Below are 12,438 nucleotides of genomic sequence, written 5' to 3' on the forward strand. Positions count from 1 at the left end.
TTAATTAAGCTATTTACCTGGTGAAGGTACAGCTTGTATTCTTCAGTGCTGTCTATAAATTGAAAACAATGGTAATATTCTCCCTGAGATATTCAGATGTCATAATTAAGGGAGTCACTTGATCTACTTCAGCAAAGAATTGCAAATGCTGCTTCTACCTCCAAAATACATGCTTTGATTAACAGTCTCAGTTGAAAACATGAACTGTTCTTTTGACCTCAGAGATGATAGCTCAAGGCTGATGTACGCAGCTTAGAGGAAGCTTGTAGGGGAAAGGTTATGAACTGATCCCTGCCTTCTTGTATGTGATTTGTGGATAAACAGTTTGTCCAACTTCTATTGTTTATCCATTTTTCAAAATGGCCTGTTACTGTGCATGTTAATATTGTAAAGACGAGAAACTGACTTAGTAGTCACTATCTAGCACTAGTGTTCACAAACTGCATTTGCCTGTGATGACTCAGTACTATCAATGAGTTCTAGTGACTACTCCTTTTTCAATTTAGACAGGTGCTGGCAAAACATACACCATGGGCACTGGATTTGATGTCAACATAACAGAAGAGGAACAAGGCATTATATCACGTGCTGTTAAGCATCTTTTCAGATGTATTGAAGAAAAAAAACAAGCTGCTATTAAACAAGGACTTCCACCTCCAGATTTTAAAGTGAATGCACAGTTCTTGGAGGTAAATGTGATTTGTGTTTGTGTGTGTGCTTCATGTATTTTTTTAGAAAGAAAATAAAATATTTTTTTCTGGTTGTTACTTTTACATTCTTTTCCCATGAGATGTTTTGAATTAATCTTCAAGATTTCAAAAGGAAATTTTATGGAATTTGCTTCAGATTTTCAAGTTATGAAAAAGACCCTTTTTATCTTATTCCAATTATTTTAGTAGTTTCCTTTACAGCATTATTTTGAAATGTAGAAATAGTTATATTAGTCATCATTTATCCTTCTCTGCAACACACATTTCTTTGTCAGCCTGTTGCTCTTGCCTGTTTGTAATTCTTTACAAAACCTTAAAGCGAGAAACTGTTAAAAAAAATAATCAATTGTACTTTGTGCCTTTGAATAGTGACCATGCTTTGCCTGCTTTTGTCAGTTTGCCATAGGTTTCTTATCTGTTCAGGAGACTTGTTATATTCCTTTCACCAAAGAAGAAACCTGGCTTAAAAATACTTCTTTTTGTGATACCCATTGGTTTAGGATTAGGCTTCTGTGTCACTGTTCTGTCTTTCGTTAGACCCAGAGAAAACCTGGGTCAGTGCTCTTTCCCTTTGTGTTTTCTTGTAGACACAGCTACTGGTAAGAGAGGCCATAATACCTGTAATCTTTCTGATGTGTAGCAGCTGTTGGTTTAAGTCTTGCAGCTTTTATGCTGGGTCTCCTGCCCATGGAACAATTTTTTAAATTGATTGACTTGGGCATAACATATTTACATCTACTACCAAGCTGCAAAACCTGATACTTTAAGCACACAGAGAGGAAGAATCAATTTAATGAAGAGCAGGTGTAAATGTGCATTACTTAGTTCAGTATTTGCAACTTTATCTACTTCATGGGGAAAAGCCCCCCACTTTTATATTACCCAAGAGAAAAGCTGTTGGTTTTATTACTGCTGAAGTAAACGAGGTCCTTTAGTCATAAGTTCCTATAATTGTTTTAAAGATTAACAAGCTGGTGTTAGTTTTGCACTAGTATAGTTCTTTTACTTTAAGCAGAACTTTTTGTCGCTCTGGCTAATGTTTGCCTAGAGAGAGTCTAGGCTTGAGCATGGGTCATGGGAATGCTGTACTATTCTCTTCTCTCTGAACACTGGGGAGCTGCAGCTTCACTTCTGCGTAGGCAGCTGCGACAGCAGTAGCATAAGGAGTAGTAACCAGTGTAGTTTCTGAATTCCTTGTGTTTTTTGATATAATGTTACAAATGTAACTGTGATTAGTTCCAAAATACAGAGCAGTAGTTGAATGTTACACAGTTACAATGGTATGCAGAATTGCAGCCATTACAACACATTTCAGATGAAATGTACATACTAAAGCCTGTCTTGTTTATCTAATTTAGGAAAAGGTTAAATGATGCATGTAATAGTTTCACCATTAACAAAATGTCACTTTTTTGGTAGATTTTTTTTTTTATTGTACCGAGGCTAAATTGGAGCTTTCCCAGAAAGAGCTTTTTCTTATTAGTTACCTATTATAAAGTACTCTTGTATCAGAAAGTATTCTCTTCCTCCCAGCCTATCTACCGTTAGAGCTGGATTATATAGACAAGAATTTAGTCACTGAACAAGTTGAAGCAAGGTTTTATTTTGGAATAACTTTTTGAATTCCAACAGCTGGATAACTATTTGGAACAGTGACTTTGCTACTTTCTTGCTTTTGTTTAGTTTGCTGCAGTCTGTGTCTCTTAACTCCTTGCTTTCCTGCTAACTTTTCCAAAAGTTAGGCATATGCATTTCCAAGCAATTGTAGGTGCATTATCAGGATCCTCTAAATTGTGGCATTAGTCTGTGCTTAGCAAGGTAAATCATTAGTAAGAAGGCTCCGACTTAGAGCGTTTATGCCTAATAATTACATATAATTCCTTTTAAATGTGTACAGAATTAAAAGCTTCATATTCACAAATGCTGAGCCTTTTCTTCTCAGGGATGGATTTTCTCTTGTGAGAGGAGAAGACCTCTTGCTTTCAATGTATGTGAAAGTACATTGGGTGAATACAGATCTGTTGCAGTGGTTCTTTGGCTTTTACCTAGGGACTTTGATCAAGGATTTAATCAGTCTGGCCTCAACTCTGCTGAAGTGAATTGATATAATGAAATTAAAGACACTGTAGCTATTCCAGTGTACATCAGCAGAGACCTGAGACAGTGGCATGCTGCTTTTTTTGTGGGTTTTTTTCTTCTTTTTTTTTTTTTTTTCCTGATGTTTGCCCTGATGTCTTCAATTGGATCTAAACGGCTTTCCTAAAACTCAGAACATACTTAGGAAATGATAATCCATCTCCTCTAACACTGATAACTGCATAGTAATTTCTGGTGTCTTTCCTGGTTCTGATATAATTTGCTGACCTGAAAGTCTGATGTGCTTAATGGTACTGAGCTGAAAGACCACTAAATGTACATGTACTTATCTTCAGGAGACCCAGTGAAACAGGCAGTGAACATTAAGCAGCCTGAAACATGTAATAAATAGTTGCTGTTGCTCATATGGCAGTGCCTGAAAGTTGTAACTAAATCTGGGGCACCAAAGTGTAGGTATTGTATGGAGGAAAGTACAAAAGCCCTGCTCAAGAAACCATGCCATAGTATTTTTGGCCTGCTGGTTGGTGTCTTTAATAAGCAGCTTGCACAAAAACTATTATGTTAAATTCCTTCCAGTTTATCTAAATTAAAGAGAGACATAGAATTATTAAGGTGCGAGAGAGGAGATGAGAAGAGGTGTGATGGCAGGGAGAGCAAGTGGAGTGAGTTTGAAGTGTTTGGAGGAGGGTGCAGCCAAATGAATCAACAGAACAAAAGAAAAGCCCAAGGTCAAACCTGAAGGCAGCAGGTACCTGCCACAGAAACCACTGCCACTGTTGTTCTGCTGGCATCGAGTGCCTCCCCTTCCCTGGTCCCACCAGAGAATCTTCTCCCAGATCTGACCATGTGGAGGAAGTTACTGCTTCCTTGGGTGGCATAATAGTAAGGTGTGCAGGTGACTTAATTTGCAGCTGCTCTATCTATCACCCTATTGTCCCTGTAAGTTTGGATGTTTCACAGCGTCCTTTTTTGAGTCTTGGCTTTTGGATTTTTAGAACTTTCTGTATGTGCCATGCACAGATTTGTTAGTCTTTGGAGGAATTCCTTCCTAAAGTAATACATGGCTTTTTGCCTTTTTTTTTTTTTCTCTCCTCAGCTTTACAATGAAGAAATTCTTGATCTGTTTGATACCACACGTGATATTGATGCAAAGAATAAAAAATCAAATATTAAAATACATGAAGATTCAGCGGGAGGAATTTATACAGTGGGTGTTACAACCCGAACTGTGAATGGAGAATCGGAGGTGATAAATGAAAATAAATTACTCTGCAGCTTACCAAGTACATTCTAAAAATGTTGTATGTTTTGATAAGCAGTTAAAAATAGAGGCTATGCTTGCTAACATCTGCATCTTGTACAGTTTAGCTGTAAAATTTAGCTGAAATTTCTATTTTCTTTAGTTTCTGTAGCCTTAAATCTGATAAATGTTTGATATTAAATGCATATTACTTTCACTTAATGCTAGGAACAGACTTTTGCTAATAATGTGGTTCTGCTGGGAGAGAAAGCTTTGGTATGTGCGTAAATCTGATCTCCCAAATCTTATATACGTTATTTTTCCTGTGACAGGAGAGTTTTGCCTGACGACTGATGTGAGGTAAACTGCTGTTCATGTGCATTGCAAATCTGAATACAAATGTTATTGTACTGTATGTTTTTGTACAAAAAGTACAAAAATCGTACACTTTGGCCACAGGTGAATGGAAGGAGTATCGCTATGTTACTACAAGGGGACAGTAAAAAGAGGGGTGCAAAGATTTAAGTGTTTTCTTTCAGAAACCACAAAAAATACTTTTCTTATTTAAGAATCTTTGTGCTTCTTGGCATATAGGAACTGAAATTGTAGCAAAGAGAAAAAGCTTATTTATATCCAAAACAGCATTATAGGAACACTTTTTATTTAAACTGCAAGCAATGCAATGTACTTCTTGTCTGTTTTCTAGATGATGCAGTGCTTGAAGCTGGGGGCTTTGTCTCGAACCACTGCCAGCACTCAGATGAATGTTCAGAGCTCACGGTCACATGCTATCTTTACTATACACTTATGTCAAACCAGAGTCTGTCCTGCATTTAACACTGTATGTATCTTTGCTGTTATTAAACTTCACTTTAGTAACCATTTTTCAAAATGTGAATGTGAATGTTTTGGCAGCCACTGCTATTTGAATTGCACTTAGTAAAGATGCTACAATCATCATGCCTGGTGAATTTAAGTATTACAATAATTTGATTTAATCTGTGCATATGTAACCATCCTCTAGCCAGAGGCAACCATAAACTGCAGCCTCTTACATGAACCTGCCCATTCTCCTCTAGCATTTTTTTTCAGTATTTCGTTGCAACATACACAAGTAAGAAAGTTAAAATGTAATTTGTCTTTAATTGGGAAAGTGTTTTTAAGTGTCTTAGTAGTTAGTGGGTTTAAGCTTGCAGTCAACTAAGTGAAAATGCTTGGATATTTCAGATTAAGTGTTGATATCCAACAAGGAGCAAGTAGAAAAGCATTTCATTCTGAGGCTTAGTGGTTTTATTTCGAACAGATATATATTTGGGGTTCAGATGTTTTGTTAAGTCTATGCACTTAACCTGAAATTTGAACTATGAAAACTATGAATGTACACAGAGCTGTTCTGTAGATTCTTATTGTGAATGTCCAGTTGTTAGCTGCTGTTTGTGTATCTTGTAAAGAGGAGAGTTATGAATAAATCCATATTACTGAAAACTACAGTAGCTTCAGGGGGACTTAATTTGATTATTCTAAAGGTATCAAAATTTTAAAATGTTTTAGTGAACTCCTAAGTATCTGGCTAACATTTTACACATAGATATCACGTTTTTAAGCATGTGGAACAGTGGATTGGATTTGTAGTGTGGTTTGGGTTTTTTTTGGTTTGGTGTGTTTTTTTTTTTTTTTTTTTTTTTTTTTAACACTACAAATAATCATTTGCAGGCAAATGAGGGTCAGTCCCTGGTCCTTTGTGGTATGTAGACCTGCTTTATACACCTGTTAAAAACACTTCTTCCTGCTTTTCACGCTGAAACTGTGGATCTGGTGGTGTGGGCAGCTGTCTGTCTTCTCACTTGGGAGGGGCTGGCACCACGCTCGGAGCCCAGACAGGGTACCTCGGTCACTGTGTGGTGACACTGTCTGCTCGGAGGTTTTGTTGAAAACTGTCTGTGTAGCTGGGGAGTGAGAACTCATCTGGGAGCCTCGTTTCCTGCAGTCAATCCACCTGCACTGGTGCACTTGCAGTCTTCCTCACCAGCTGAGCTGCCCACAGGACTCTTGCCTGGCTCTGCCTGGTTTTTAACAGAGGCTTGTGTTAGAAGAATAGGTGGCTGCCTTCTGCCTAATGTGAAACTGTGTTTTGTTTCTTCTTTTTTGGGAGATATGAGCAAGATAATTTGTCCATCTAGAGCAGGGCATTGCTAGATCCTTAATCTGTGGAGATGGCACCCTCTTCTTTCCCTGTGGTGTTTAGGAGAGTAGGGTTTAGACTTGATGTTGGCCTCTGAATGCTCCTGGCATATAAATTAATATGAACTATTATTGGGTGGCCAGGAGAGGTGCAGCTCAAGCTTCTGCAGACAACAGTTTTGGGAGACCTTTGTTACTAGGGCAACGCAGTTTCTTTTCCTTGGATGACAGCGTTGGCTGTGTCCCCTCTCTGCATGCGGTCTCCGGTGCCCAGTGTGGGCAGGCAGCCAGGGCTGCAGTGCACAGATGCGCTGCTCCTCATGCTGTGTTCACACCATCCATGCCCCTCAGAAGTTTCTGGATGTACATTTGACTTACTAAATAAGCGAGAGCAAAAGGATGCATTAATCATTACTGTGAGTGCTGGGAAAGAGCGTGCAGTCCACAGCAGTGTAAATGTCAAAATATCAGAAATAGTGATTTCCAGTCTTGTGGAAGTGGCACAATTCCTGTTCTCTCCTGAAACTGCTACAAAAGGAGATTATTTAAGAAGCATGAAACATTTAACTGCTGTGAGAATGGTTTATTCTACAGACACATGCATTACCCCTTGCAGTAGTGAAGGAAGCTGTGGGCTAGCTGACCAAGGGGCATGAAGATCATTGCCACAGAATACCTGAGGGTTTGTGTGGCTGGGGTTTTTTTATTTATTTATTTTTTTATTATTTAAGAAGAACTATAACAATCTATGCTTTCTGTAATAGAAATTCCTAGTAAAGCCTGTATATTGGGCTGTGTGAATATGTTATAAATCCTGTATACACTTGGTATATGCCTGAAGCTGCCATGACAAGTAGGTAGAAATTGCCCTGCAATGGGTATCTTACCAGGAAGGTCAAGAAGTGAGCAATCTAAAGATTTTTTTCTCATTCAGTGTTGCTTTCCTGACAAGTCTTAACGACACTTAGAATAAAATAAAACTCCACAGTATATGGTACAGCTATACTAATTGACAGCAAAACCTCAGGATTATCTAATGAAAAAGGATAATTTTCCTGCTGTGCTTTGGGACATGAAGTGGAAAGAGGTAGAGGCTATGGTACCTGCCCATAGTGTAGCATGTTCCTGGGCAGACTCCCTGCACTGACGGAGGCATGAGTCAAGTGCCAGTCATTACAGCTTACTTGGGTGATGGGGGTTGGAGAAAGGAACCTCTTCTTTCTCCCTCATTTCCTCTGCTGTCCTTATTTTCTGGTCAAGTCAGAAGTGCTGGTGGAATACTGGCTGCTAGGAAAACTGGCTTAAAAAAATAATTTCTAAAATACAGTTGAAGAATCATGCCACAGGGAAGCTGATGATGGGGATTAGAGAGGTATAAAATCAAAATATCTTTCAGTTATTTGGCAGGTTTATGAGCTAAGGGGGTCTGGTAATTTTAGGGGGTAATAATATAATTAGTTTGTGGGGGGTTTGTGTTGTGTTTTTTGTGTTTTTTTTTGTTTGTTTTGTTTTGGTTTTTTTTTTTTTTTTTTTTTTTTTTTCTTTTTTCTTTTTAAATAAATTTCCTTTGACAATTGATTTAAGACTTGCGTTCCAGGAGAAGTACAGATCTTTTTGCCCACATTGGTGAAGACTTGTGTTTTAATATAAGTATCCCCCCATTCCTCCAACAAAAAACAATTGTAGCTCATGCTTAAAGTAATTGGTATTCATGTGGATCTAGAGGTGGGTCTTCAAGAATGATATGTTAGTACCTGTGATTAAAATGGAGATAGTTTTTTGAGAGATACTGTTGTAGTTGTAAGAGAATGAGTAAATATGGAAGGAATTGGGCATGACAAATAGGTAGTCTTGTAAATAATTGTTGATTAAACTTTGCAGTAGACAAATGTTAATGTGAAGGGTTTTACCAAGCTTTATGGGTTGTTCTTAATTACAGGATAATGCCACTGATAACAGGATAATATCTGAATCTTCTGAGATGAATGAATTTGAAACTCTTACTGCCAAGTTCCATTTTGTTGATCTAGCAGGATCGGAAAGGTTAAAGCGAACAGGAGCTACAGGGGAAAGGGCGAAAGAAGGCATTTCCATCAACTGTGGACTAGTAAGACTATACAACTTGTTTCCATAGGCTGTTGGTACCATCTTTTCTTCCTTTATGGATCACTTGTTTTTAGTAATCCCTTGCTGCTGGCTGGGGTTAAACCACGACATCCCTAAAGTAGAAATGCATTGTGTGCAGAATGAGGACTGTAGCATGAGATGTTAACAATATATATTGATTCTTACTGGGTTCTGGCTTGCTAGTGTTTTCTTGGTTGGTCTGGACCCTAACTGGCAAATTACAGTACTTACAACTGTTGTGAAACATAGTTACTCTAACTTTTAAAATGTATTGTAGAGTTCCTTTCACTTTTTTCATTTTTTTATTCTGTCAAGACCCAAACAATTGGAGACTATTACAAGCAGTTTGCAAGGAGTACAGGCATGTAAAACATGGACAATTATTAAGCTTAATTGATCAATAAATGCTGGTTCTTTGTTATAATTATGACACACAATGTAAACCAACCCTGTAGTTATTGTGGTTATATTATATGGAAGAGAAGGATAATTCAGTTCAATTTCATTATTGATATAAGCACATATAAAGCCAACAGAAATTTGGGGGTTTAGGTGACATAGATGTATCCCTAACAAACAGGATACAGAATGTGTGAAGGTGAAAATCATTGTGATAAAAGTAATATTTTTTATGATCACAAAACTTTCATTTACAGTGAATTCCAGGCCTCAGCTTTGAGAAACAGATTGAAAGTGATTTAAACACTTCAAAGCAGTCACAGAATGTGGTGTATATACAGTTCTTCAACTGCTGGATGCAGTAAGACCATTTTCAAGACTAAGAACTGACTGTACAGGGTGCCATCTAGAGGAATGTTCTTTAATTTGGGATATGATTGAAGTATGTGCAGTTGCACATTAAAAATAATTTTATAGCCAGATGTTAGGTTGTTTATAAACATGAATTAGACCCTTTTAGCAACAAAAGAGGATAGCTATGGACTACATAATTTCAAGCCTTAAATGCTTAAATACTCATCATACATTCTTTATTTCATATCTGTAGAGGTAATAAATTCTGGGTTTTTTTTAATATTAATGCCCCATAATTTATTCTAAATCTAGCATAAAGCACACTGATAAAATTATTTTTAAAAAGAATATAGCTACTGCTAGAAATAGAGATCACCTTTAATAATCATAGAAAGTAAACGTTTGTTGCATGAGGTAGTTCTAACTTTAGTTTGCGACTGCCATGAGATACCAATAGACAATGCACGCAAATTGTGCTAAGCACTTAACACTTGCAGATACCAGACTGCAAGTCATCTGCTTCACTGTTGATAGCACAAAAGTTTATAGATGTCTACTGTAAAATGTAAGAATCCTCAGAAATATTTTTTATCTTAACTTTCATGAGTATATTAATTTTTTTACAATATTCAGACCCCAGTTTATAGCTGTTTTTAAAGTAAAACTACTCAAGAACTGATTTTAACTTGTGCATTATGTGATTTGGTGTTTTATAGCTGGCACTTGGTAATGTAATAAGTGCACTGGGAGATAAAAGTAAGAAGGCAACTCACGTACCATACAGAGATTCAAAGCTTACAAGGCTACTTCAAGACTCTCTTGGGGGAAACAGGTATGAAAACTAGAACACTTTCTGTATTTCATTGTGAATGAGCATGAATGAGTATATAAATCTTCAGAAAGTAAAATAAACATTAAACAATGGATAAAAATAGCCACTCTTTTTGTTGGAGGGAGGTTCTGAAGTTAAATTACTGTCATGATAGAAAACACTGGCAATGAAGGGAAAAGATTTTAAAGAGCATTTTTGCATTGTTGTTTTCAGTGCTAGCGTAGCATTATTAAACATGAGGCTTCAAGTTACTTGGAAGTTACCATTTCTAGGACAAGTCCTTTCCATGAAGACATCTTTAGATTGTAGATAGCATAAACGGTAAACTTTGTTATTGTGTTATAGCCTTATTAACTACAGTATATTTTAAAGCTGTGATGAATTTCACCTTCAGAGGTTTTTTTGTTACTTTTTTTTTTTTTTAAATGGCACTTAATTATTGGCTCTGAATGCCATGCACAGCAGATTGGAGTCAGCTTACCACAGGTGCTGCCATCTTTTTGTAAAGGCTGTATACCTCAGGGTATAGTGCATCTGTCCAGTTATCTGATTATAGCCTAATAAAAACAAACTAGTGTATCACCAGAACTGTTTGCATAAACCTGTTCTGTATACCTACTGCACATACAAGGAAGAGAGGCTTTGGCCCCTGGAAGCTTTGTCTAAGCAAGCATTAACAAATTTATTAAAATAAAACAAATTTTGTATTTGTAACATTAACATGTACAAATACAAAAGGGAGTGTAGTGGGATGTATTTTAGCAGGTAGTAAGTACTCTTATTGCTCTATTTAATCCAGTATGCCTGACTACTATTTTTTAGGAGGGCAGGAAGCTTTCTGGGCATTTCACAAAAGAATAGGGAGAAGTGGAAGACAACACTTAAATTATTCCTCTGCTTTTCTGAGAGATAACTTCAGTAAGACCTTGCAGCACTGCAGTGTAAGGAAAAGCAAAGAAATGGACAAACCAAGTAAAATAAAGGCTAGAATTTTCTGAAGTGCTTAAGGGAGGAAGAAACTCGGGAATTATGAAAAAATCAGCAGAAATTAAGAGCATAGCTCTTCCAAGCTCTTTCTGGAAATAACTACAAATAGCAGTTTTTGACTAAATTTTATATCAAATACAGTAGCTAATGAACATTTTTTCAAACCACTTATAAAATTGCACTGTTGTTGAAATTTTGACTCCAGAATGTTTTCCTATTTTACAGCTTCACTGCTCCCCCTCCTGTTCTTCAGGAAAATTGCATAGTATAGTGTACAATGGACAAATCACAAATGCTGTCCCAGAGCATTTTCAAGGATATTCAGATATATTTTTTTTTGTCTGTTTCTAACTGATGTTAAATTTGTGGACATCCATCACCACCTATTTTTGCTTATGTGATATACCTGCTGAGACATGTCAAATTAGCAGTTTGCTGTTAAGGAAGAGTTATACATATTAACACAATTTGAATAATTTCTTATCTATGATTTGGCAACCAAAAAGTGTGGGAAAGCTGAATTTTAATAAATATGCAGTTTTTCTTCTGGGAAATCAGATTATTAGATTTCTGTTAGCCTGTTCCGTAGCCTTCCAAATTCTACCCTTGGTATTACAGTCCATATTATTGTTTCTTTTTTGCAAATACTTAAAAAAGGTTTACTAGTAGTGATTCAGGTTAGATTGCAGTGACTCTTAAGTTAACAATGATGAAAGCATTGTGTCACTGTACCATTCTTACCATAATCCTGATTTTAAATATAATGCTGTAACAGTTCTGAAGCAGTATTTAAATATTAATATTTCATGAACTATTCAAGTAAGAATATGGAGTATGGGTGTCTTTGGAAAGGACTTTTATAAAATATAATATGAAAAATGAGAATTTTTTTAACTTCTGGGGCAGGGAGAGCAGTTTAAAGAAGTGGTAAAATAAAGGGAGTAGAATAGTGTGTTTTTTAAAAAAATAGTTCATTATACAATTCACATAGGAAAGTAGAGTTCAAGTTGTTCAGTTTTCAAGACGGATGCCTAGCAGAACCAGTCCTCTGAGGTTTAGAAAAGTAATCACATTCTCAACTGAGAGCACAAGTAGTCCTGATGTCAGAATTAAGAATTTGTTCTTAATCTCACATAGCTTCATCTTGAGGACTAAGCTCAAGTGGAGAACTGACACAAAGGCACACAGGAGGTCTGAGAAACTGCTGAAACTGATTCTTTCTTGTATCCTCAGGCTAGTTACCCTTTCCAGTTTAGTTTATTGGTGTGTATGGTGAAGGTAATTGTTTGTTTCACAAAGGGTTGCAGGGATCCAGTCTGCCTAATGCAGATATTGCTCATTGCCCTGGAAGACAGTGCACTCTTCCTAGCGCAACCACCTAAGCTTTAACATAAAACAGAGAGGCAAATTCCTCTAAAGCCTGGAGGGGAGTACTGAGTCCATCAAATGTAAATGTTTTCCTCTGTCTCTTGAGAATTTAGGCAATGTAGGTATCTTCAGAGTATGATCTA

The 12,438-nt window shown here is 36.8% G+C and overlaps 1 protein-coding gene across 9 annotated transcripts in view; it reads left to right on the forward strand.

The window, feature by feature from the left end:
- Nucleotides 1-12,438, forward strand: part of KIF21A (kinesin family member 21A) — a 102,525-nt gene that overhangs the window by 33,607 nt on the left and 56,480 nt on the right. For all 9 annotated transcript variants that reach the window (XM_049813923.1, XM_049813926.1, XM_049813930.1 and 6 more), the window contains exons 3-7: nucleotides 507-689; nucleotides 3,904-4,053; nucleotides 4,754-4,888; nucleotides 8,168-8,335; nucleotides 9,825-9,940. In XM_049813923.1, coding sequence (XP_049669880.1) covers nucleotides 507-689; nucleotides 3,904-4,053; nucleotides 4,754-4,888; nucleotides 8,168-8,335; nucleotides 9,825-9,940 — 752 coding nt within the window. The remainder of the gene's footprint in view (nucleotides 1-506; nucleotides 690-3,903; nucleotides 4,054-4,753; nucleotides 4,889-8,167; nucleotides 8,336-9,824; nucleotides 9,941-12,438) is intronic.

This window comes from Accipiter gentilis, chromosome 11, assembly GCF_929443795.1.
Source record: "Accipiter gentilis chromosome 11, bAccGen1.1, whole genome shotgun sequence".
Taxonomy (NCBI): Eukaryota; Metazoa; Chordata; class Aves; order Accipitriformes; family Accipitridae; genus Astur; species Astur gentilis.